The 23,360-nt window shown below is 56.6% G+C and overlaps 1 protein-coding gene across 1 annotated transcript; it reads right to left on the reverse strand.

Moving 5' to 3' along the window:
- Window positions 1-131: 131 nt before the first annotated feature.
- On the reverse strand, window positions 132-23,004 carry THRA (thyroid hormone receptor, alpha). The gene is made up of 9 exons (XM_012661713.1): window positions 22,728-23,004; window positions 11,959-12,313; window positions 9,493-9,560; window positions 8,809-8,909; window positions 6,681-6,828; window positions 5,853-6,058; window positions 4,770-4,916; window positions 3,938-4,196; window positions 132-3,477 (listed from the first exon to the last, which is right to left on the reverse strand). The coding sequence occupies exons 2-9, from the start codon at window positions 12,009-12,011 to the stop codon at window positions 3,227-3,229; spliced, it is 1,233 nt and encodes a 410-aa protein (XP_012517167.1). The 5' UTR covers window positions 12,012-12,313; window positions 22,728-23,004; the 3' UTR covers window positions 132-3,226.
- Between the last annotated feature and the right edge of the window lie 356 nt (window positions 23,005-23,360).

The following is a 23,360-nucleotide window of genomic DNA, read 5'->3' on the forward strand; positions in this document are numbered from 1 at the left end:
GGGTGGAAATACTGCCAAGGCTGGGGGGGGGCACCTCTCCATCTGGTCAGTTTGTGGGGTGGGTACTCTGCCAGCAGATGGGAGGATATAGGGAAACAGCACACAAGTCTAAGGGGGGGTGCCAAAGGGGATTATTTTCATCATATATTTATTACATAAATATATAGTAAAATAGACGAGCAACAATTACCATAAAAATATCTTTCTTTAAAATCCTGACCCAAAACACAACGGGGTGAAAAATCGCACATAACAGACATACTGATTGTCAACGTGGGGCAGGAGTAGGAGCCCCTCGAGTCACCCCTATAGGTCTCACTCCTCCCTGGGGAAGGGACCTACCTCCTTCCCTGTTTCTGGCCACAACCCCCCTCCCCCCACCCCAGCACCAGCTTCTCATACATTCAGTAGCGCCTCTGGGCAGTGTCCCCCTCCCCCCACCCAGGAGTTCCCAGGGCAGGAGATATTGTCCCCCTTATGGACGGTGTCTCTGTCACACACCCTGCCCTCTCCCAGCCCTGCAGACCCGCCACCAGGGGAAGGGGTGGGGCTCCTCCCCCACCCTCCCCAAGTCTGAGCAGGGAGGAGGCTGGATGAGGTATGTGTGTTATGAGTGATGGGAGGGGGAATACTGAGATGGAGAGGTGGGTGGTGGGGGCGGGGTAGTGGTCATGGCTCTGGCACCCCCTTGTCCTGGCCTGGCCCCCTCATCCTATTCCCAGCAACCTGTCCTCCCACCAGTACTGCACCTGCTGCCCCACCCTGCCTGCCCTAGTGCCCTGGGCCAATACTGGGGGAGGCATGCTAAGCACCCACGTCAAGGCCATCCCCCTCATTAGCACCAATGGCCCCCAGGAGAGGGCCCTGTCCCCTACTTCTGCAGCAGGGACGGGACAGCTGCCTCTCTAGAGCAGGTGCGTGGCACTCCTGAGTCTCCCTGGCTCCTCCCCTACCACGTGTACTCACTCACACATTCACACAGAGAACACACACATACAACCCACATCACCAAGAGGGAGGGGGAAGGGGAGGGGAATCACAGCTCATATGATTGGGGAGGGTGGGGGGAGTCCCAGGTGCCTGTAAGAGGCCAAGGCTCTTCAAGGCCTTTTTCTCCACCGTGTCCATGGCTGAGGATGGGGATGGAGGGGTAGGGATGGGGAGGGAGGAGTGGGGGAGACAATAGACAGGTCAGGAATTCTACTGGGCCCCCAGGCGTGGGACGAAGGTACAGGAGGGCCTACCCATGGGACTGGAGTAACACAGGAATCAGTACCCCAGGAGAGAGAGAGAGGATAGTCAGACAAAGACAGCTCGGGCAGCTCAGGGCCCCAGAGCAGGGTGGGACAGGCACATGCACAGGTGACAGTGGATGCTCCTCCAGGCCCTCCATCTCTGTTGGAACACCTGAACATGGTGGGAAGGATGTTGCCCTGATGGGCAGCATAGCACTGCCTTCCCATGTGTGCGTGTGTGCGTGTGTGTATGTGTGTGTGTGTAGGGGGCTGTGGCAGGCTGACGGTCAGGGGGGGTGGCAGGCTCCCCACTGCTTAAGACATTTTTGCCCCAATAGTGCAAAGCGCAGGAAGCCCTGGCACCCCTCCCCCCGCCCCCTGCCCCATTCCCCATGGCTTCCGGGGGCATCTATGTCCACCCATCCATCCCTGCCGACATGCAGCCCTGAGCCCAGGGCCCTCTGGTCTGCTCTGTCCCTCCCCCCTCCCTTCCCCCCTCCCCTGAGAAGTGGGGGGCAGCCAAAGGGAGGAGGAGGAGGGCAGCTCACCCAAGTGCAGACCAACAGAGCACTCCCCACCAGGAGGGTGGGAGGGGGCTCAAGCCAAAGTCCCTGAATTAGAGAAAAGAAGAGGGAAGGGGGTCCCAAGGGCAGAGGGGCAGTGGACCTAAAGAGCTTTAAAGAAAAAAGGAGGAGCACCAACCACCCCTTTGCCCGGGGCCCCAACTAAGTGCCATTTATCTAAATACCCCCAATCCGGTGCCTGCCCACCCAGAGTCTGGGTTAGTGCATTGAGTGGGAGTCGAGAAGGAGGGCAGAGGTTAGAGAGAACCCAGAAGACAGATGGGAAACAGGGAAACAGAGACCTAAAGGGAGGAGGCTCTGGGGAACACTCACGCACAGCACCCCCCCAACCCCCCAATGCAGCAGCATCTGGATTGTAGCTAATACTGCAGGATATGAGGTGGGTAGGAGCCGGAGCCACAGTTTTTCCTGTGTGGCTGCCAAGGTGGGGAAGGAGGAGGGGGACAGGGAGAGGCCCCTGGGGCTGGGCACTTGAAAGGGTAGCTGTGCGGGCAGCAGGGCAGGCTGGTGAGGGGCCAGCTGGCATCCAGCATGAGAGGTAGATGGAACTCAGCGGGCACAAGCGGCAGAGAGCAGAGGACGTACTGGGGTGGGGGTGCCGATGGGCACAGAGGGCGGGGCAAGGCAAGGGGGTGGCCAGGACCCTGTTGTGTTCTCACAGCTCTGATTGGCAGCCCTACCCTCGGGGATCTGGTGTGTGGGGCATTTCTCTCTGATGTGGGGGGAGGAGGGACAGCTCTCAAAGTGCATGGGGTGGTAAGGGGGGTCCCTCCCCTCTGGCCAGCCTCAATTAATAATTTAATATCATCTCTCTCTCTCTATCGCTCACTCTCTCTTTTTTGTCTTTTATCTCTGTCTAGTGTTTCTTCATTTATCTTTTCCCCTTGCTTGGTTTCCAAAGTGCAGTTAGAATGACTATAATTTTTAACCTCCAGGGGAGGAGCCAAGCCAAGCTGTTCTTTGCACCCAGGCATCTGGGGAAGGAGAGGGGCCCCAGCCTGGAGGGGAAACCGAGGCCAAGGAGTTGGGTGGGGGGCTCTCTCTCATGTGTGTGTAGGGGCTGAGTCGAGGGCATCTTCCCCCATCCCACATTCCTCCTTCCCCTACTATGGTCAAGATGGCTTGTCCCTCTCGGTTCTCCCTCCCTTCCCCTACCTTCTGAGAGGACGGGATCCCCCAGCCTGCCACACTGTCCTTTTCATAACAAGTTCATTTGTTTGCCCTGTCCCAGGGCTGGAGGTTCTGAGGAGGGACCTGGGCAGTGCGGGTGTGTGTGTGGGAGCTGAATCTATCCAAGGGCGAGAGGAAGGAGAGAAGAGGTGGGGGGTCTCCCTCAGCCCCCAGCTCGGCCCCTTCTCTCCAGGCTCCTCCCCACCAGCTCCGCACACCCTCTGGCCGCCTGAGGCTTTAGACTTCCTGATCCTCAAAGACCTCGAGGAAGAGTGGGGGAAAGAGTTCGGTGGGGCACTCGACTTTCATGTGGAGGAAGCGGCTGGCGTGGCAGGCCCCGATCATGCGGAGGTCAGTCACCTTCATCAGCAGCTTGGGCCAGAAGTGCGGAATGTTGTGTTTGCGGTGGTTGACGTAGTGCTCGAACGCCAGCAGGTACGCCTCCTGACTCTTCTCGATCTTGTCCACGCACAGCAGGCCCGAGCGGTCTGTGGGGAAGGAAGGGCGTGAGGGGAGAGTGGCTGGCTGCAGAGAGGGGCTGTGGGGGCTGGGGGTGTGCAGGGACACAGAACTGGAGGGACCGAGAGGCGGCCGGGGAGAGAAAAGTGGGGTAGGGATGGGGGTAGGGAGGGGACTGGTTGACAAGAGGCGGGACCCAGGAGGGCTGAGGATAGGTGTGTGGGAACAAAGGGGAATGGGAGTGACAGAGAAAGAATGAGGCAAAGACAGGACAAGGAGCAGAGCGGGGACTGGGGGAGAGATGGGCCTGGGAGCAGAGTTGGGGGTGGGTGACACAGAGGGAGCCTGGGGGGAGGGCAGCTGGGCAGGGAAGCTGGGGAGCAGAGAGAGCCTGTAAGATTAAAGCAAGAGCAGAGCAACAGGCCCAGGGTCCAGCCAAGCTCTGGGGCCCTGGAAGCTTCTGAGCCCTCCCAGCCACTCAGCAGGTACCTGTTGACATTAGCAGCACAGCCTGCAGCAGAGCCACTTCCGTGTCATCCAGGTTAAAGGCAGAGAGTGACTTGCCCAGTTCAAAGATGGCGTCGGAGACTACGCCTAGGCCGCCATTCTTGAGCTGCTCCCGCTTGACGGCCATCTCCCCACTCAGCGTCAGGGTGTCGCTCTCGGGGTCATAGCGGACAGCCGCCCGCAGGGACATGATCTCCATGCAGCACCCCTTCAGGAGGATGATCTGGTCTTCGCAAGGCAGCTGCGGAGTGGCAGGGCCACAGGAGCACTCAGCACACCCCTCCCTATGTCCCTGAGTTTCCTCTGTGGGTGTCCTCTGGGAGCTGCGAGGCCACTACTGGCCTTAGCCAGAAACATGGACTCTAAAGAGTTGACCATGTGTGGGCCTCATGCACACCCTATGTCATTTAAACCTCACAAGTATGCCTGAGTTAGGTCCGATCCTTATCCCCAGCCCACTCCAGACGAGAAGCTGAGGTACAGGGGATTTAGGTCACACAGCTAGTAGGGCTGCCTGTCTCCAGAGCTAGTGCTCAGTAAAATGAGGAGAGCTTCCAGGCTGCATAGAGTTGAGATGGCAACAAAGACTTCAGGGTCAAGGGGCTGGCGAGGTGGGCACCTGGAGCCAGCCAGTTCCTCACATCAGCGAGTCGTGTGTGTGTGTGTGTGTGTGTGTGTGTGTGTGTGTGTGTGTGTGTGTGCTGGGCGTGTGCTGATCTATGGGAACTGTTCCCTGTCCAGAGGACCTCAGATGGGAGCAGCCCAGGTTTCCCTCCAGCACGGCACCACATCTCTCCTCCCATCTGCCACTCACCTCGGAGAACATGGGCAGTTTTTTGGCAAAGTCCACCACACGGGTGATGGCCGGGGTGATGATCTTGGTAAACTCGCTGAAGGCCTCTAGGTCCACCTTGTCTCCGTCCGGCATGGAGACGATGGGTGACTGGCCAATGTCATCCGGCTAGAGGGAGGGGGGCGGTTAGCTGGGGTGCAGACCCTTTTTGCCCTCTCGCTGGGACTGCCTGCCCACCAGGGGGAGCTCCAAGGCAGCTTCGGGAAGAGGGGCCGCCAGTAATGGAGTCCCAGCCCTAAGGCTTTCCCTTCACCTTGGGGCAGAGAATAGACCAGAGCAATAACAGCAATGGTAATGACAATAGCAGCTATAATTGTCAAATACTTAACATGTGATCAGGCATTAGGCTACATGTTGTACATATCTTATCTCATTTCATCCTCACCACTACCCTAAAAGGAAGATACTATGATTATCACCATTTCGCAGGTACTGCAACTAAGTAACAAGGTCAAAGTAACGTGACCAGTAAGTAGTAGAACCAGAGTTTGAACCCAGGCAGTCTGACTCCTGACTGTCACACACGTATCTGTTTGGTATCGGAGACCATGCTCTTAACAGTGCACCATCCTACTCCATGGCACGTGCCACCAGGAACCAAGAGCCGCACCATATACAACCAACTGTCCATCTCCCCACAAACTGACCTGGAAAAACCTGGCAACCAGTTTTACCAGGGCCTAACACAATGCCTGGTGCCCAGCAGGTGCCCCAAAATATTGTTACATGACTGTGTCCTCCCCCTCCCCCCACCCCGGTCACTATGGGCAGGAAAAAGAGGAAGGTCGCCCCCTGCTCACTGGAAATTCAATGAGGAAGGCAAGGCCCTGTCCTCATGGAGCTCCTAATCGGATGGAATAGGCAGGACACAGAGAGCAAGGACACATACAAGGAGAATACAGAATCAGGACTGCCAATGTGTGAAGAGTGTCAGTTTTGGGTCAGATTAAACTAAGAAGGCTTCCTGGAGGAGGCAAGACTCTGAGCTCTCTCTCCTCTCCCTGCCACTTGGCTGCCGCTCTCCCCAGGCCCGTCTCTCCTTACCAGGAACTTCCGCCTCTGCTTCCAATGGCTGCCCTGGGCATTGGTGCTGCGATGGGCCTCCGTGGCAACGTGGATCAGATCCCACTCTTCAGGAGTGGGCTCTGGTCTCTGCTGCAGTGATCGAATCATCTCTTCCTTTCGCCGCCGCTCCCGGTTCTGCTCGATCAGCTTGCGCTTGGCCACCCGCTTAGAGTCGTCTAGAACCACTGTCAACAGAACGGCATGAGGTCCTCTGCATAGCACCCTCCACCCTCTCCACAATCCTTTCAGAAACCACTCTTCCTAGTGTACAGGTTGGGGAAACTGAGGACCAAGAGAGGTTAAGTAACTTCCTAAATCACCTAGCAGTTGGGTGGCACAACTCAGATCATGATTAATCCCTGGGACCATGTCAACGACAATTTGGGCTGCTCCAGATGAGTATCATGTTCTGGTCTAATGGGTTATGGTACAGTAGTTACTAGAAGATCTTGCCACACAATCCCTAGCTAATGAAAGATGCCCTCTCTCATCCAGAAGCAGGGTACCTTCCCTGGTAGTCAGGAACAACATGCTAGGGTGGGTGCCGAAGGAGTTCCTTCTACCCAACAACTCCCTCTCTGAGGCCCTCGCATGGTGAAAGGCATGGGGGCCTATGCCCTGGGCCCAGAGAGGAATCGTTTCCTTTTCCCCAGGGCTGAGAGATGCAGGGACCAAGACTCTGAACATTCTGCCATCAGCCTGACCTGGATTGGACTGTCATTCTGCCCTGTGGGCCCTGAGGGTACCCTGGAAGGGAGCTGCCACCCCCACCCCCCTGGCTCCACTCCCCCAACCCAGGCCCCTTACAGTCCATGGCCATGCCGACAGCGATGCACTTCTTGAAGCGGCACAGCTGGCACTGATTGCGGGTAATCTTGTCGATGACACAGCAGCTGTCATATTTGCAGGAATAGGTGGGATGGAGGTTCTTCTGGATTGTGCGGCGAAAGAAGCCCTGAGGTGGGGGGAGATGGAGCAGTTTGTGATCATGACTTCCCCTTCTTGAACCAACAGTGTGGTTCACCGGTGGGGTGGGTTTGTGAGGAAGGCAAGATCACTGAGGGAACCCGGCATCCTCCTGACACAGCAAGCCCGGGATCACCGGGCTCTGCCAGGCCAAAGGATCTGAGAAAAGTGTGCCCTCTGCCCCCACGCTGCTGAGGGGTGGGGGGTGCCTGGGTAGTGGAGGTGGCGGAGGTAGGAATGATGACCATGGTGGGCAGCTTTGGGCCTGGGATGGTGTGAGGTGCTATTATGCCTAAAGGAATAGCAGCTTTGGAAATCCAACTAATACCTTATTTTCCATCTTGTTAAATGACTCTAAAAACAGCACTGACCCAAAAACCAGTCTCATAGATGATGCTTGGTGCCCATGCAGGTGGAATTCATGAAATAGATGGATCAAAAAAGTCAAGAAAAGGCACTGGGTATGAATTCTAGTAGCTTGAAAAGAAAGATTTCAATTCCATAGACTGGGATTAGCCTTTGCTTTAAAGGAAAAACCTCAAGAATCAAGATGGTCACGATAATGAAGAGCTAATATTTACCAAGTGCTTCCTCTATGCCGGTCACTTAGTAAAGATAAGCCTTCTCTTTCCTGCGGCATCACGTTGAACCCTCAGGACAACCCTCTGAGGTAGGAACCATTACTGTCCCCATTTTGCAGACTAGGAAACTGAAGCTTGGAGAGATGAAGCAATTTACCCAAGTCACATGGCCAAGTGGGCAGCAGAGCCAGAACTGGCCCTCAGGTAGGGGACACCAAGGTCTGAGCTCTCAGATTCTGGGGTGCATTAAAATCACCTAGGTCACTTACAGAAGATACAGATTCCTGGGCCTCGCTCCAAAACTACAAAATCAAACTCTATAGGGATGGGGCCAAGGCTTCTCTGTCTTTTTTAGGGTGATCCCCTGGGACTCAGATGTCCTCAGGGGTAAAGATCCTCGCTCTATGCTAAGCTGCTTGCACTGCTTCCAGGAACACTGTTACAGAGCTTTAAATCCCTCATGGTCTTGGTTTGGTTGACACTATGAGAGAAACTTCGAGCCTTAACATATTTGCAAATGATTCTGTTTCTTGGAAGGTCTCACATTTTCAGGAGGTGATCCTGAAAAAGCCACGCAGGCTGAAATGACCAAAGTGAAATCTAATTAGCCCTCCCCAAGTCTATGACCTTGTCCCTTCTGCCCAGGAAGAACCTGCCATCCTCTTCTCCTCCATGCTCCCACCATGCCCCCCAGCACTGGCTCTCACACTTTCGGGTACACTGGAAATACCTGGGGATCAACACTTAACGTGCACACATAGTAATAACGTTCATCGGGTGTCGGGCAGATGGGAGGGGAGGAGGAGTAGATGGGTATATTCACACCTAATGGATGCGATGTGCATCGTCTGGGGGATGGACACGCTTGAAGCTCTGACTCAAGTGGGGCAAAGGCAATATATGTAACCTAAACATTTGTACCCCCATAATATGCTGAAAAAAATACCTGGGGAGCCTGTTAAAAGGCAGATTCCTGGGCTCCACCACAAAATGGTTCTGAGCACATAGGGGTGGGATGAAGCCTGGAAGTCTGCATTTTAATGAGTACTACAGGTGGTCCAAGAACCACATTTTGAAAACCACTGATGTCTGTTTCAAGTCTTTCTCTATCTGGTAGGCTGTGAGCAGCCTGAGGACAGAGCATGTCTTGCACCTCTCGCACCTGATACGCTGAATGGATGGATGACAGCTGACATTTATCAGGTGCAGAGCAGGGATTACGAAGGAGCGAATGAATGAATGAATGAGAGAAGAGAAATGATGGTGTAACAGGTGGGCTTTAGACTACATGTTTATAGAACTTGTCTGTCGTGTCAGTGCTAGGGACTCAAAGGGAGTGAGAAGAGGGCTCTGGGGGTGGGGACAGTGGCTGGAGATCGCTTCCGTACCTTGCAGCCCTCACAAGTGATACAGCGGTAGTGATAACCAGTTGCCTTGTCCCCACACACGACACACTGCTCGTCTTTGTCCAGGTAACTAGGGATATACCCTGGGAGGAAGGAAAGGAGGCAGGCAGGCATGGCTTGGAGCCCCAGCAGAGAGGCTCCTATACTTTCCCCATCCACCAACTTTTTGTTTCTGGCCCACCTCCTAGCCCAGCCTCCCTGGAGGGTTCTTTGTCTCCAGGTAGAATCCTAGAGATACATTAGGAGGTAATCCCGTCCATCCCCTTCCCTATAGAGTATCTCATTTATTCTCACTGGCCACTCAGGGCTTTTTTTCTTGCTGTACCTAAAGGGCAGAGGATGGAGGAGAGGGAAAAACAAATGTCCCCAGCTCATCTCAGGAGAACACAGCCCCTTGGGACTTCAGCTCAGCCCCTGCTTCTGGGATGCCTTGGGCAAGGGGGTTATGGGAGAAAAGAATAGGCCCTTCCTGACCTAATCCATCCTTAAAGGTGGGGCACACCCCATATCGTCCCTCTCACTCCCAGACAAGTCCACCCCAAGTCCTCTAGGAGGCTCTCCCCATGGGGCACAGGAGCTACCAGTACATGCCCAGGCCCAAAGCAGGCCTTGCCTGGTTTGGTAGGCTTGGGGGCAGGGAGAATGGGCACACGTAGCCAGGCTCACCTGACATGCTGGTTTTCAGGGAACATTGGCCGTTCTTTCTTTTTCGCTTTCCATCTGGTGACCTGGCACTGGATGGGGGCAAAGTGGGTAGAATCACAGAGCCGTCTTTGGAGCCCCCTTCTCTTTCAAGAGGCTTAGAGGATCCCCCAGGTCCAACTCCCTCTATCTGTGTCCTCATTCTACCTCCCACCCCCCAGGTCAGCTGACAAATGCTTAGAAGGGTCCAACTATCTGGAAGCTACAGGGGAGAGAGATAAGGGGCTTGGCTGTAGCACAGGCATGTTCTAGAACACGCACATACACACACACACACACACACATACACACACACACACACACACACACACACACTGCAGACCTTAAGTACCCAGAATCTATAGGACATCCACATATTTAAGCTTTCAGTAAATGACAAATATGCTGAAAGAATCCTCAGGATATGCTTAAAGCTATGGAACCTTTAAAACACAAATATACATGCAACATAACACGGTGCATGTGAATAACTGTGCAGCCTTCAGCATAAACCCAAGTATGGTAAATAAGCACCAGGACCTACATATCTATGTAACTTTTAGGACATTTCTCGAATGTGTTATATGATCTCTAGGCTATGCCCACATGTTACGCAACCCTCTGGACAGGCACCTACTAATGCGGCCCCTCTCTCTCCAGTGTCAATAATATCATGTTTGATTTCCAGGCATGCGCATATGCTAAATAACCCACAGTGACTGAAAACGCTAAAGTTACCCTGTTCATGGCCTTTATTTAACAGAGCAGCAAACTGAGGCCCTACTTGTGCCTGGTGACACCATGCACTGGGGTCGGAGCCAGGACAAGGACCCTGAGCCCCTCCATGCAAGGTATTAATAGCAATCCTCAGTCACTACACATGTATGTCGCCTGGCTCTCCACATACATGTTACATAATCTCAGCACACACAGGTTACATAAGCCCTCTACATGCATGCAAGTATTGTATAATCTTCCACACCCACCCTGCTCGTGGCATGTTGCAGGGCCCCTCCTCCTGGAGCCAGATGCAGCTCCCAACACACTGACACAGTGACCTTGGCCAGGGTCACAGCCACAGACAGCCCTGTGTTCCGTGCCCCCTGGGGATTACCCGTCTGGTTCCTACAAAGCTGGAGGGTCAGGTCTCCCTCCTGCCTTCCTGAGGGGTGGGTGCAAGGGAACCCAAGTCACCTAGGCCCCAGTTGAGCTGGCCTCTTCAGCAATTACCAGACTCATAGCCTTTGGGTGCAGTCCCAGGGACAGCCACAAGGTGGCGCAAAGACATGGGGGAGGGGAGGATGATGGGGGAGGGGCTGCAGTCCTGGGGTATTGGGAACTGGCATTCCTGCCTTTCTCTAAGCCTTAGGGGCAGACTCTCCCAGAACCACAGAAGTCTGAGCAGAGAAGTACAAGGGCTACAAGTGACACCCATACAGTGACAGGCCAGATCATCCTCAGAGTCCCTCCTGGGTTGAGGCTTTGGGGGATGGGGGTTACCCAGGGCCCTACCCAACTGCCAGCTCCATGACTTCCTCCACCCCTCCAGGGACCCAGTCTCGGGCCCTAGGGCTTTGCCTGGCCAGGCCTCTGGCTTCCTGGCTCAGGATCTGATCTCCTAGGCAACGCCAGCCACACTGCTCCCCATAGCACCCCTACCCCCACCCTCTCCCTGGCCATAGGCACAGGCTGTTCCCAGCTCCCGGGGTACCATGCCAACTGGGCCAGAGCTCCGTGCCACTTGGAGCCAATGGGAAAGGCAGAGACCCTCTGGGCTCCTACAGGGCAAAGCAGATCACAGGTAACCCATCCCTAGATTTATGTGCAGGGCTGACGCCTCACCCACGTGTAAGCAAAACCTTCACGGTTAGCATGCATTTCCACTTCCGGGGAGGAGTCCCATGGCAGTGCCCGCCCTTGACCATGAACAAGGAAGAGCTTCTGGGGCTCCCAATAGATTCCGAATATAAGCGTGGGCTGTGACCAATAGTTACTGGTGCATATGCCCTGAAATGTCATGTTATGCGAACCACAGCTTGTAGACAACACGCTTGTGGTCAGATGGTAAGCGGGCTGGTAGGCAGAGGATGAAAATGGCAATGCCATTTGGATCCTACATGCTCAGGTAAGGGCAGCAACGGTAGAGGGGACATGGGGAGCACTTGAGACTGCCCAGCACTGTCAAGGGAGGGGCCATGTGCCTGCTGCCTGTGATTACTCTGCTCCGCATCACTCCTCATTTCAAAATGGGCATCTCTCAATCCAAGCACCTAATTCTTTGCCACATCTGAACTTGACTTTATCTCCTGGACAAAGGTAGGCAGAAGGCTTGCTGGCCTAAAGTCCACGCCCTAGAGGTGCTTAAAGGCTCAGTTCAACTCTCTTTTGCCCGGCGAGGTGACCATGCCTGCTGCTCAGGAGTTGGCACGACCCAGTTGCCACACCCATTACCTGCTTTCCTCTGGGTCTGACCCACACTCCACCTTGCTTGGCTTCTGTTCCATTCACTTCAATTCCATCCAGGATGCCCTCCAGCACGCCAAGAGACTGGGGCGGGCACACTGGCCCCCCCGGCACGCCCACAGGCCACCCACCCCCCGCCACCCAGGCCCTAGGGCACAGCACCCATGGTATCCGCCTCAGCACTTGGCCTTTCACACCATGCCCTGCACCCCAGGGGGGGGCGGGTGGTGGGAGGGGCCAGGGAGTGGCAGGTGGGAGGGCTGGGGGCAAGCTGGGTCTGCGAGGGGGTCCTGGGTTCTGGGCTGGGGGAGTAGCTTCGGAGTCTTGTCCTGTTCAGAGATCCCTGCAGAGAGAAGAGAGAGGCAGGGGTAAAAGGGTGCCACAGTGAGAGGGTAGGTAGGAGTCCTTTGGTGGCAACATTTGGGGCTTTACGGGCCTGTAACAAGATGGCAGTGGGCATGGAGGGTAGGCACAGGGAGAGGACCAAGTCGACCCCTTAGATCACAGGTACAGCAGATAACATTGGAGATCCACATCTTAAGCCTACACGTGGGGAGGGATGGAGGAAAAGAATGAGATCATTCATGTGCTAGGTAACACGTCTCAATCCTCACATTCAAACAAATGCCTCCCCCTTAATGAGTGTCTACTACACGTTAGCTATTGTTGCAACCCCTCTAGTCAAGTTTTCCTAAAATTCATCAGTATTATTGGGGTGAGCGGAGACCAGAGATGAGCAGTTTTCAGCACAGCCATGGGGGTTCCAGTGAAGGAAGGGTCAGGCATAGGGCAGCATGCTGGGATAGTGAATGCCCATCTCAGTGCCTTAACAGAGAGAGACGTGGAAAGCTGTGGGGAGCTGACCTCCCCTGCTGCTGGCCAAGTTATGACACCCGACCCTGGCCTCCCATGGATTCCAGAGCTTCCCATACAAGGTCTCAAATCCCACCTCCCAGTTGGTTTAGCTGAGACCAGACTTCCCAGTTGGTTTAGCTGAGCTGCCACCAACCAAGATGGCAAGCGGAAGAGGGAAAGAAATTGATGTGTGTTAACTGGGTAGATAATATGTGCCCTCTAAAGGGGGCACCAGAACGTTACGAATGAGGAAACTGAGTCTCAGACAGCTTCATCATTCACTCAAGTTCACACAGCTAGCAAGCAAGTGGCTGAGGGATTAGAAACTCACAGCCTGGCTGTAACGCTAGGCTTGTTCTGCTACCTGGAATCCGAGGCAGTGTCAGCCTGGGCCCACCATTCCCTCTACACGGCACCTCTGACCCTGGGCTGCAGACCTGTGTCTTACCGTCTGCGTGCGCACAGGCAGGTGTGGGCATGTAGGAGGGGGAACAAAGGGTGCAGCTCCCCACATATAACCTCCATCACGTGGCTGCTGCTCCAGAGACCTCGCCCCTGGGCCCCCTGGCCCCACCCCTAGGAGCTGATAAGGAGCCAGGGTGGGAGGAGAAGGGAGAGATAAGTCAGGGCATGGGCAGGGCCTCTGTACCCAGGCAAGCCCAGTGCATGGGCGGCATACAGAAAGGTGGCCCTTTCTGCCTCTGATGCCGCCCACCCCAGACCAGGACTGGGCATTGGGGCCTGGACAGGAGACTGGGGGGGGAGGGCGCGAGTGGGGAGCCTTAGCCCAGGGAGCCGTCAAGAAAGTAGGTCAAGTTTTTCTTGGCTTGTGGAGAAATTCCTGTTATAAATTTATAATGGCGTAGCCAGCCCTAAGGGGTGGAGGTGGGGGAGGAGAAGGAGTGGGTGGGGATGCCCAGGGGCTGGGCACTGCTGCTCTTAGCCAGAGCAGTGCGGGGCAAGGAGCAAGGGCCCAGGGCCCTCGTGGAGTATGGGCTGGACACTCGAGGGCTACTTTCTGTTTCCACAGGCTTCACTTGTCTGTCTGTCTGCGTCTGAACATCTCTCTCTCTCTGGGTCTGGGTGTCTCCATCTCCCCCCCAGGCTGTGCCTCGGTGCTTGGCACACCCTGGCTGCGGTGCTGCCCCCGCCTGTCTCCTGCCTGCCTGGCACACTGCCACCACTTGTTTACAGAAGCTGGAAAAATCCACTCGCCAGCCAGAGGCCCGGGCACCCCCGGGGAGGGGAGGAGGCAGGCACAGGAGTGGGCATGCCGAGAGGGGGCAGCCCTGGGGAGCGGGCCCCAGGGCCCCGGGGGCAGGCGCGGAGGGCCAGTGTGCGCAGGAATGGGCATTAGCAGCTGTGGGGCCAGGCTGGGCAGGGAACACCAGCAGCAGCCACACGGCATGGGCAACTCCTGCCCCAGGCCACAGCTCTGGAGGACCCCCTCCCCCCACACGCTGCCACTACCAGTTGCTACAGGGCAGACCTGGGGCAGTGCCAACCTAAGCCACCATGTTTATTTCCCCTTCCCCCTGCCCGGCCCAGCCTTAACTCCAAATGTGTCTGGGCACTGCCAAGGGCTTGCACGTGCCCGCTGGTGGAGGGGCGGGTTTGCTCTCTGTCTACCTCTGTGCTGTGCCGAATCGTGCCCTGCTGCCAATAGGTGCAGCCCAAGCTACAGTTAGCCCCCGTAGTGGGCAGAGGAGCAAGGTGCTGCCCTCACTGTCTAGGACAGCCTCGCCTGGCACCTAGCAAGAGGCTGGAACCACTGGAGACTCCCTAATATCTCTCCAGGGAGGTACTCGGGCCTCTGAGGTGACACAGAGCAGAGGGGGAGGGCCCAGCACTCAGGGAGGCACAAACCACGTGAGCCTGTGTTAGCTGTGGGCAGAAAAAGATCAGCAAGGAAGGGGCATGGGGCAGGGATACCCACCCTGAAGGGCAGTCTCTCTCCCCACCTCCAGGAGTGCAGCTTAATTCCCAAGCTCCTTCCTGGCACCTCCCCTGCAGAGGCGCAGGAGGCTCAGCCCCCAGGGGCAGAGGGGGCGGGGCTATGGGGTTCTGAGTCTGGGCTGGACAGAAAGACAGCAAAGCCCACCTGTCGGCTGGCCTGGCCACCCACTCTTTGTCAGATAAGAGCTGCCGGGTGGCAGCGTGGGCAAGGTGCCCGCGGAGGGGGAAGCATTTCATTAAGCTTAAGTGCTTCTGTGATGGGGGAACAGGGACAAGAGGCCAATGCAGCATCCATGGGCACCGTGCCAGGTTCCCACTGCTGGTCTGTCCCACTCCGCAGTCCTGCAGATCTGAGGGACACCCCCAAAGGACTCCTGGGGCTGCCAGAGGGGGCTCTCTGCCCCCAGGATCTAGCCCCAAACACTGCATACGCCAACTCTCCTCAGTGTCTGCTCTCAGCTTTGGCCCTTTCTGGGGCCTCTGAACTTTGTCCTTAATGCTCTGAAGAAAGCCCAGCCTCACTTCTTGCCAGTCATAGCGAGACACACACAGAGGGGGGCTGAGAAAAGGGAAAAAGAGGAGGAGGAGACAGTAAAAAGGGTGATGGGGGAAGAGGGGAAGAAAAATGGGGGGGACAAAGCGACAGGGCAGGGATGGCCACAGAGGCAGGGATGACAAGGAGGTAGAGGGGGAGAAAGAAAGGGGAGCAAGAGACTGGGGATAGAAGAGAAGGGGTGAGGAAGGAAGGAGGGCAGATAAGGGGAGGAGAGACAAAGAGAGAAAGGTAACAAAGAAAGATGGGTGGGGGGTGTTACATACCCGCCTAAGTCCCACCCCATGGAGGCTGGGGGAGGGGGGAGTAGGAATGGTTTCCACGGTGACAGCTGGTTCTTGGTGGCCTGGCATGTGGGCTATTAATAGTGCTATGGGTAGGTTCACACCTCCCTCTCCCCTTCCCCTCTGCCTGCTGCTAGGGTGGGGGGAGATTCCTCCCCCCCAACCCATTCCCAAGCAGCCCTGAGTCCACATCGTGGGAGCCAAGAAGGGTGATGCTTAAGGGCCAGGGCAGCCACCATAGCCCGCCCACACACACACACACACACACACACACACACACACACACACACACACACACACACACACACACACGGGCATGCACAGGCAAACAGGCCTCTGTGTGCAGACGCTGCCCCATGTGCCAACATGGGCTCCCAGGGGCAGCCACAAATACTAACGGCCCCTGGGAGTCTGTGGTGATGGTGGAGCTACAGCAGCCACACACGCCCACACGCTGAGCGGTAGCTGCCTCTCTAGGGCTGGCACCTCTCTCTCCTTTCCCAGATGCCCCCCCTTCTATCCTCAGGTATGGATTGAGCAGGGCTGCCCCACCCAACTCTCTGTTATCCTAGTGCCAGGGAGAGAGGAGGAGTGAAGGCAGGGAGGAGGGTACTATCTGGCAGGTGTGACATGGCAGAGGGGTACACACAGACTGGGGGCACCAGCTTGGCAGGCATGGGCAGAGGAGAGGGAGGGAGGCAGCACCCCTCAGTGAGCTGTCACTGGGCCCCCAGGAGGTGGGGTTCTGGAGCTTAAGGGCAGTGACCCTGAGTCTGATCACCTAGCCACTGCGGGACCTTAGAGGCCAGAGAATGGGAGATGGGGGAGGGGGATATACATAAGGGGGAGACTAGTTAAACAAAGGATCTTCCCCACCCCCCCCAAAAGAATATAACAGGAAACTCCCCCCTGCAGGTCAGAGACAGAAAGACATAAACAGCAGCCTTGACTCGGGCCAGCTGCCCAGTATTAACATCAAAGACTGTGTTTCCCACCCCATGCCCCCAGAACCTCACCCACCTGCTGCTCTCCTTGCCCTCCTCCTCCAACCCAGGCCAGCTCCAGGCAGGCACTAAGGTGGGTGCCCAGGTCTAGAGGTCTCCTTCTGGGTCACGTCCAGCCCCCCCATGCCCACTGATGGGTGGTGCGTCCACACCCGTGCTAGAGAGCTCAGCCCATAGAACTTCATGCCCCTTGCCCCAATTCCCCTCAGGAATTCCAATTCCCTGCAGGAGATCCAAGTGGCCAAGAAGGCAGAATTAGGAGCACCCCCAAGCTGGGCATGGCACATTCTCCCCACCCTCCCCCCAGCAGCCAGCAGGTAATTGGAGCTGGGAGCTGGGGCAGCTGAATGCTAGAGGCATGAATGTCACAGGGCCAAGGCGCTTGCTGCAGATGGCACCATGGGCACAAGGCTTGGGGTCCTCCCTCCTCACTCCCCTCTTCTAAGGCAGTAGAAGAAGTTGCCTGCAAGCCCTGGGGAGCATCGCCCAGGAGAGAAGGTTATGGTGGAAGGGAAAAGAAAGACTGAGATGTTCTCCCAGGCACCCCAGGGAGGCAGGAGCTAGCCCCCACCCAAGCAGAACTGCTAGAGGCAGGGGGGGAGAGAGAGAGAGAGGGAGGGAGGGAGAGGGAGGGGCAGAGAAGAGAGAAAGGCAGAGAGAAAGAGACAGGGAGGGAGGGAATAGGAAAAGAGGGAGGAAGGGAGAGGGGGGAGAGAGATTGAGAAGGAAGAGAAAAAGAGAGAGAGAGCGGGAGCGTGAATGCAGCTGAGTCTCCGGCACACACACGGACACGTGCAGACACACACACTCACCCCGCATGCGCAAAGCCACAGGGCTTTGGGTAGCGTTCCAGGAGATATTCAGAGCCCTCCCCAGCCCACACATGCACAAAAACACTCTCACATGGATGCGTGCACAACACACCCACTCACTGATGTGTACAGAAATGCTGAAAGCCACCAAAGCCTTGGGTCCCCGTGCCCTTCCCCGGCCCCTCCCCCTCACGCCTGGTAAAAGAGAAAATGAAATACGCAGCTGGGAGCCAAGAGCCCATCTCCTCCTTAGAAGAGGAAGAGAAGAGGAAGAGGAGGTGGGCCAAGGGCTTGGTCCAATCATTCTGCTCTTTGCCACTGCTGGGGGGTATGGCTGTGCCTTTGGCACTAACCTTTAACCCCCGTCCCTGGTCCCCAGACCGAGTGCCCACTCCCAAAGCAGGAGAGCAAGTGTAGCATTTCCTGGGCACCAATAACATCCATCTTGCTCCACTTGTGTACCCGGCAAACTTCTGACCTCTCCCTCTGGACCACCTCTCCACCACAGGAGAGAGGTCCCCTATGGCACCCCAGCTTTGGCCTACCAGGTGACACCAAGGTGAAACCACATCCCCCAGCCCCAGATGCCTCAGTGAGAGACTGAGAACTGTCTCTGGTTGCAGGCAGCATGCTCACCCCCCACCCTGGTGTATGCCAGGCTTTGGGAGGAGAGGAGAATCCACGGGCATTGCTTACCATGTCAGGTAGTGACACAGATTGAACACAGGTGTCATCGCACTGTTTATTATTTACCCTCACCCCAAATGAGATAGGCATCATTGTCTCAGATAATGAAAACCCAGGCCCAAAGTCTTACAACTGGTAAATGACAAAACCCAGTCTCCCAACCCCCAGCCATTGCTCTTCCCACCACGGTCACCCATGGTCACACCTGCCTCCCTTCCCAAGAGGCACAAAAGCCCCCAAGCACTTTTGCAGCCATGAAAACTAGAGTTGAGATTGGCTCCCACTCCAAAGGCTCCCAGGCCACCTTCATGGGGCATCCCCCCATTGTCCTTGCTTCACCTTGAAGGGCAGGGGGGCTGAGTAAAACAGGTTTGGGGGAGAGGGGATCTTTATCACCAGACTCACAGAGGGAAAGAGGCAAACCAGGACAGACCCTGGACCTCAAGGTGCCATGCCCACCACACTGGTCCTTAGAGCCTCAGTTTCTGCTACCACCTTTCTCACTAATGCCCCAACTATGCAGGGAGGAGAATCTGGTGTCTGTCAGCCAGGTCTGGGTTCTTGTGGACTGGTAGCAGGTAACGGGGATGCTGGCCCCCAGGAGAGAGGAAGGCCACTGTCCCTTCCCTGAGGCCATGCTATACCTATAAGAAAGCAGAGGGGACTGCTTTCCTCGTTTTCTTTCTCTCCCAGCCCCAGTGCTCCCAACAGAGATGCAGTGATGCCCAAACATTTATGCATGTGCCCCCTAGCTCGTGAGGTGTGTCCCAGGCTGAGATGCCAAGGGCTCCTTTTAAGCTAAAGCGTGAGGGTCAAAGGAGGTTGGGGCAAAGAGGCCTGCATCAGGCTCTTTCCAAGACATTGGTTCCAGGTTACAAAAATTTGTGGGCGAGAGAGAGGTGACATGAAGGGTGAGGAGGCTGGAGACTGGAGACCCACTGCCCCCAGCCCAGTCCCATTCTTGTGGTATCTAGGAGATCCAATTCTCCACCAAGCTCCTCCAAGAAATCTGGGGGATCCGAGGCCCACAGTCTTCTGCATCCATCGTAACAGCTAACACATACAGCTTATTATGAGCAGGCACTTGTTAAAGCATTTTATATACTCTAATTCCTCCAATCCTCAAAACGATAAATGAGGTAGATATGATCGTCCCCAATTTACAGATAAGGCAAGGGGGAAGTTAAACCAGCAAGTGGCAGAGCTTGGATTCAAACCCAGGCAGTCTAGGTCCCAAAAAAATCCCTGCTCTTAACCATAACAGCATAACACCTGCTAGCATAATACCTGTTCTTTCATCTGGCTACGTGTCCCTGTGACCAAGCCTCAGTTTTCCCTCTGTAGCAGCCCGTGGATTCTCTACGACTGAATCATTACCATGCCTCCTCATCCAGGTAGGCAAGGCTAGAGGGAAATGTGACTTCTGGGCGCCCCCTGGGCTCTGAGTCTCCTGCCCCAGTGCCCTGTGCTTAAACTCCAGAAGCCAGAAGAGCTGCCCTTTCTGCCCCCTCTGGGCTGGAACCTGCATGGCGGGTGAGAGGGCCTCACTCAGCCCCACACAGTCTGGCCAGCTGTGCCCTCCAAACCAGGCCTTGTGGCTGGGCAAAAAAGACAGCTGTTGGGCATCTCTGAGGTGGGTCTCAGCTGCCAGGGGTGTGGAGAAAGGCCATTCTGAGTCCTGCTGTGGACCCAACTCAACTGGGTCCTGCCAACTCCCGCCACTGCGCATGGGGGCCATTCTTTTCCAGCTTGGGTCACTGTGCTGGAAGCCTCTTCGCTGGCTTGTTTAGGAGCATGCTAGCCAGCTGCAGCCTGCACACTGAGGGCTCCCACAGCACTGGTGTCCCTAGGAGGGGCCTGCCAGCCTGGGGTGTCAGCATGGGCAGTAGCTGACCCCCGCCCTTTCCCTATTCCCAGCCCCCAAATCTTGCTGGCCCTTAGCTGTAGCAGCAGTACTTAAGGAAGCACAGGAAGTCCTGAGCAGCCAGCTGAGCCCCCCGCCCCCCACCCCAACCTCAAGCTGACCCCAGAGGCCGGCGGGCGGAGTTTGAGTATTAACAACTGGAAAAGTATGAAGAACATCGCTGCCAGTCCCCAGTGCTGAGAAAAGAGGCTGTGGCAGAAACACAGACAGGACAGGGGTAGACTGGGGTAGCGACAGGGTGAGAGAGAGTTACAGACGGGTCGAGAAACAAGGAGAGAAAGGGAGAATCAGACACCGCAAGACAGAGCAACAGAGACAGAGTCAGAGAAATTCCAAGTCAAAAATACACATCACTCACACAGACACTCGCCAGCATACAGCCTCTTAAGGAAAGCTTCCAAGTTTGGACAGGAGGACTGAGGTGGGAAAAGGGGCCAGACACATGGTGGGCAGCAGGAATTCAGCTGAAGGAGACTGAGTGTCCCCAGGAAAAGCCCAGGCCAATAACCCAGAGCTGGGGCAGCTAGATCCCGGTGAGCTTTTAGGGTAAGGATGAGAGCCACTCCCTAGGCACCAGCTCTCCCCAAGACTCCCCCTCCCCGAGAGGCTAGGACAAACTCAGCTGCTAGAAGTCACTGGACACTGTTTTGAGCCCATAACTCGGCCCTCTGGAACCCCCCTGCACCCACTGTCTTTGCTTTTGTTTCTCTGTCCCTCCAAAAGAAAAAAAAGCCCATTCCCACAGAGTGGCGTAGCCTAGAGGAAGGAGGCAGGAGGAAGCTGGGGGGGAAATTCTGTGGTTGTGCGCATCTAGGTGTGTGCCTGGTTGCACAGGCTACGGTGTGTGCATCTGGGGTTGTCTGGACACGACTGTTAGTGCAGACCTGCACCTGTGTGGACTTGGACTTTGTGGACCTTGTGAATGCGTTCTGCACAAGAGTTCATGGGACTGTGTGCAAAGGAGTGCACCTGTGTCTGCAGTTCCCACAGTCAATCAATTAACAAGTGTTTACAGAGCACCCCCTGTGCTAGGCTCTGGGTGGGATCCAGAGCTCTTCAAGTGATTCTCCTAGGTCTCAAGGAGCTCACTGTCTGGTAGGGTGGTATGGCAAAGCAATAGAGACTGAGAACATGTTATCAGGAATGCATGATTTGGACCATTATGCAGGAAAGCCTTTTCATACAGATGAATTTTCTTGGAAGCAGGGGTTTTGTTGTCTACAGAACCTCAGAGCTCCACACTAAGAGTCCAAGCAAATACTTGTTGCTAAGTTGTGTATACATGTGTTGACGTGTAACTGCGTCTGCATCTAACTGAGTGACAGCGACTGTCACGGCAGGCGATGATGTCTATGTGACTGGGCTCATGCGAGCACGTGTGTGCCTCTGAGTGACAGGGTCTTTTGTAATTGTGCGGCTGTGTGCAATTGCTCTATGTGCATGCATGCATGCGATAGTGACTTTTTCTGTGTGGGTGACAGCGACTCCTCCTTGCCCCTGTGTGTGACAGCATCTCCGTGTGACCCTGTGCGTGGGTATGTGCATGGGTCGGTCTCCATGCTCTTGGTCTCCCGTGGGTGTGTCCCGCCCCTCTGAGCTCCACGGTGCAGCAGCAGCCTGCCTCTTCCCTTGTCCCCATGTGGGTGTGTCCAGCAGCTCCTGTCCTTGAGTCCACCTGGTTGTCCCTGGGTGTGCATGTGGCTGTCTGTGTGGGCATATCTCTATGTCTGCGTGTCACTTTTGCCTCCCCCCTCATCTTGGACAACAGCCCCCTTCATCCCCTCCCCCTCCTGGGGCCAGAGCCAGCACTGAGGTGCAGGCTCCCATCTCACTGGCCTTCCTTCTGTGCCCCCCCACCCCCACCCATGGACTGGTGGCTCTCTCCATTGCCCCTGTCATCCCCCCAGGCCTTTCTTTCACACTGGATAAGGGAGGGCCCCAGATGGAGAAGGGGTATCAGAGACACGTTGCAAGGGGAGGGAAACAAGGGAGGGTGGTACATACAACACAGGTCCATTCCTCCTCTTCCCCAGCCAGCAACTCTCCTAATCATCTAGGGACCATCAAGCAGCCCCCCCACACACACACTCCCCCTCCAAACAGCCGCGTTTTTGCAATTAGGAGTGTTGCAACCAGAGCCATGCTCAATTGGGGAGGCGGGTAAGGAGAGGGGGGGACTTCCCTTCCCAGGGCCCATGCAAGCCCACCCTCCCACCGCACTCATACTGCCCTCCGCAGCTGGAGGCAGCCTTGCAAAGGCCACTCGGCCTCCGAGGCTAGGGGTGGGGGCTGGGGGGGCAGGCCTCCGGCGCACCGTAAACAAACCGCGGCGCGGCGGGCGGGGGAGCTCCGGCGGCCGGCAGCGGGGCCCGGCCCGGGAATGCGCAGCAGACCGGCCGGACAGAGGCCGGGCGGGCTCTCGAGGGGGAGGCCCGGACGCCATCTCCGCCGGCGAACCCCGGGGCCCACCGACCTCCTAGCAACCTCCCCTTCCCAGGGCGTAAGTTGCAAGCTCCCAGGCTGTGACAGGGTCACCGGGGCGCCGGGAAAAGCAGGAGCTGGCAGCGGACACCCCCCGGGCGCCCCCGGCCCGCCTGGGAGCTGGCCACAGAGCCCCGCGGCTTTGCATAATCAATCGCGACGCATTTGCATATTAATGCCCCCTCGCTCCCTCCTCCTTACCTCGGCGTGGCGCGCTGGACCGGGCTGGGCAGCGACGCGGGGGTCTCAGCGCCCCGTGCCGGGGGCGTCCATGGGGGGCCGGTGGGGCCCGGGCCGCCCGCCTCCTGCGCCCGGGTGTGAGTGCGAGTGAGCGCGGGGGGGCGGGGGGCGAGTGTGGCGGCCCCGCGGCTCCTCCGGCAGAGGCGGCGGCCGCTCTGGCTCCTCCCTCCCCCGCCCCGCTCCGGCTGGGGCTCGGTCTCTGCGCGCCCGGCCGGCTCGCGGCTGCTCCCTGCAGGCCGCCTCGTCGCCGCCGGCCCCCGTCCCCCGCCCCCCGCCCCCTGCCGCGCCCCGGGACCCCGGCCAGCGGCCCGGCCGCCCCTCGGCCGCCTCTGCCCCGCCCTGCTCGGACTCGCCCTCCTCACTCCAAGCGGCTCCGGCAGGAGTGGTACTTGGTGATATATTTCGGAAAAGATGTCATTAAAAAATAGCCTTTGCTTTCTGGGAGAATTGGGGTTTTGGGGTTTGCACCATGGGGGTGGGGAGGAAGTATCGACTAGCTGCCTGCACCTTATACATGGGGAGAAAGTGTAAATACCAAACACTTAGAGGTGTACAGTTTGTTTCAGAGTTCGGGTCCCTTCCCTATCAGTAACT

Source organism: Propithecus coquereli, unplaced genomic scaffold, assembly GCF_000956105.1.
Source record: "Propithecus coquereli isolate 6110/MARCELLA unplaced genomic scaffold, Pcoq_1.0 Scaffold119, whole genome shotgun sequence".
NCBI lineage: Eukaryota > Metazoa > Chordata > Mammalia > Primates > Indriidae > Propithecus > Propithecus coquereli.

Bases quoted from the DNA above. Each gene is read 5' to 3' on its own strand.
- THRA (XM_012661713.1), bottom strand. From the start codon at position 12,011: ATGGAACAGAAGCCAAGCAAGGTGGAGTGTGGGTCAGACCCAGAGGAA. The intron at 8,910-9,492 runs GTGAGCCTGGCT...CCTTCCTCCCAG, and splicing joins CCTGAAAACCAGCATGTCAG to GGTATATCCCTAGTTACCTG. The intron at 6,059-6,680 runs GTAAGGGGCCTG...TTCTGTTGACAG, and splicing joins TGTCGGCATGGCCATGGACT to TGGTTCTAGACGACTCTAAG.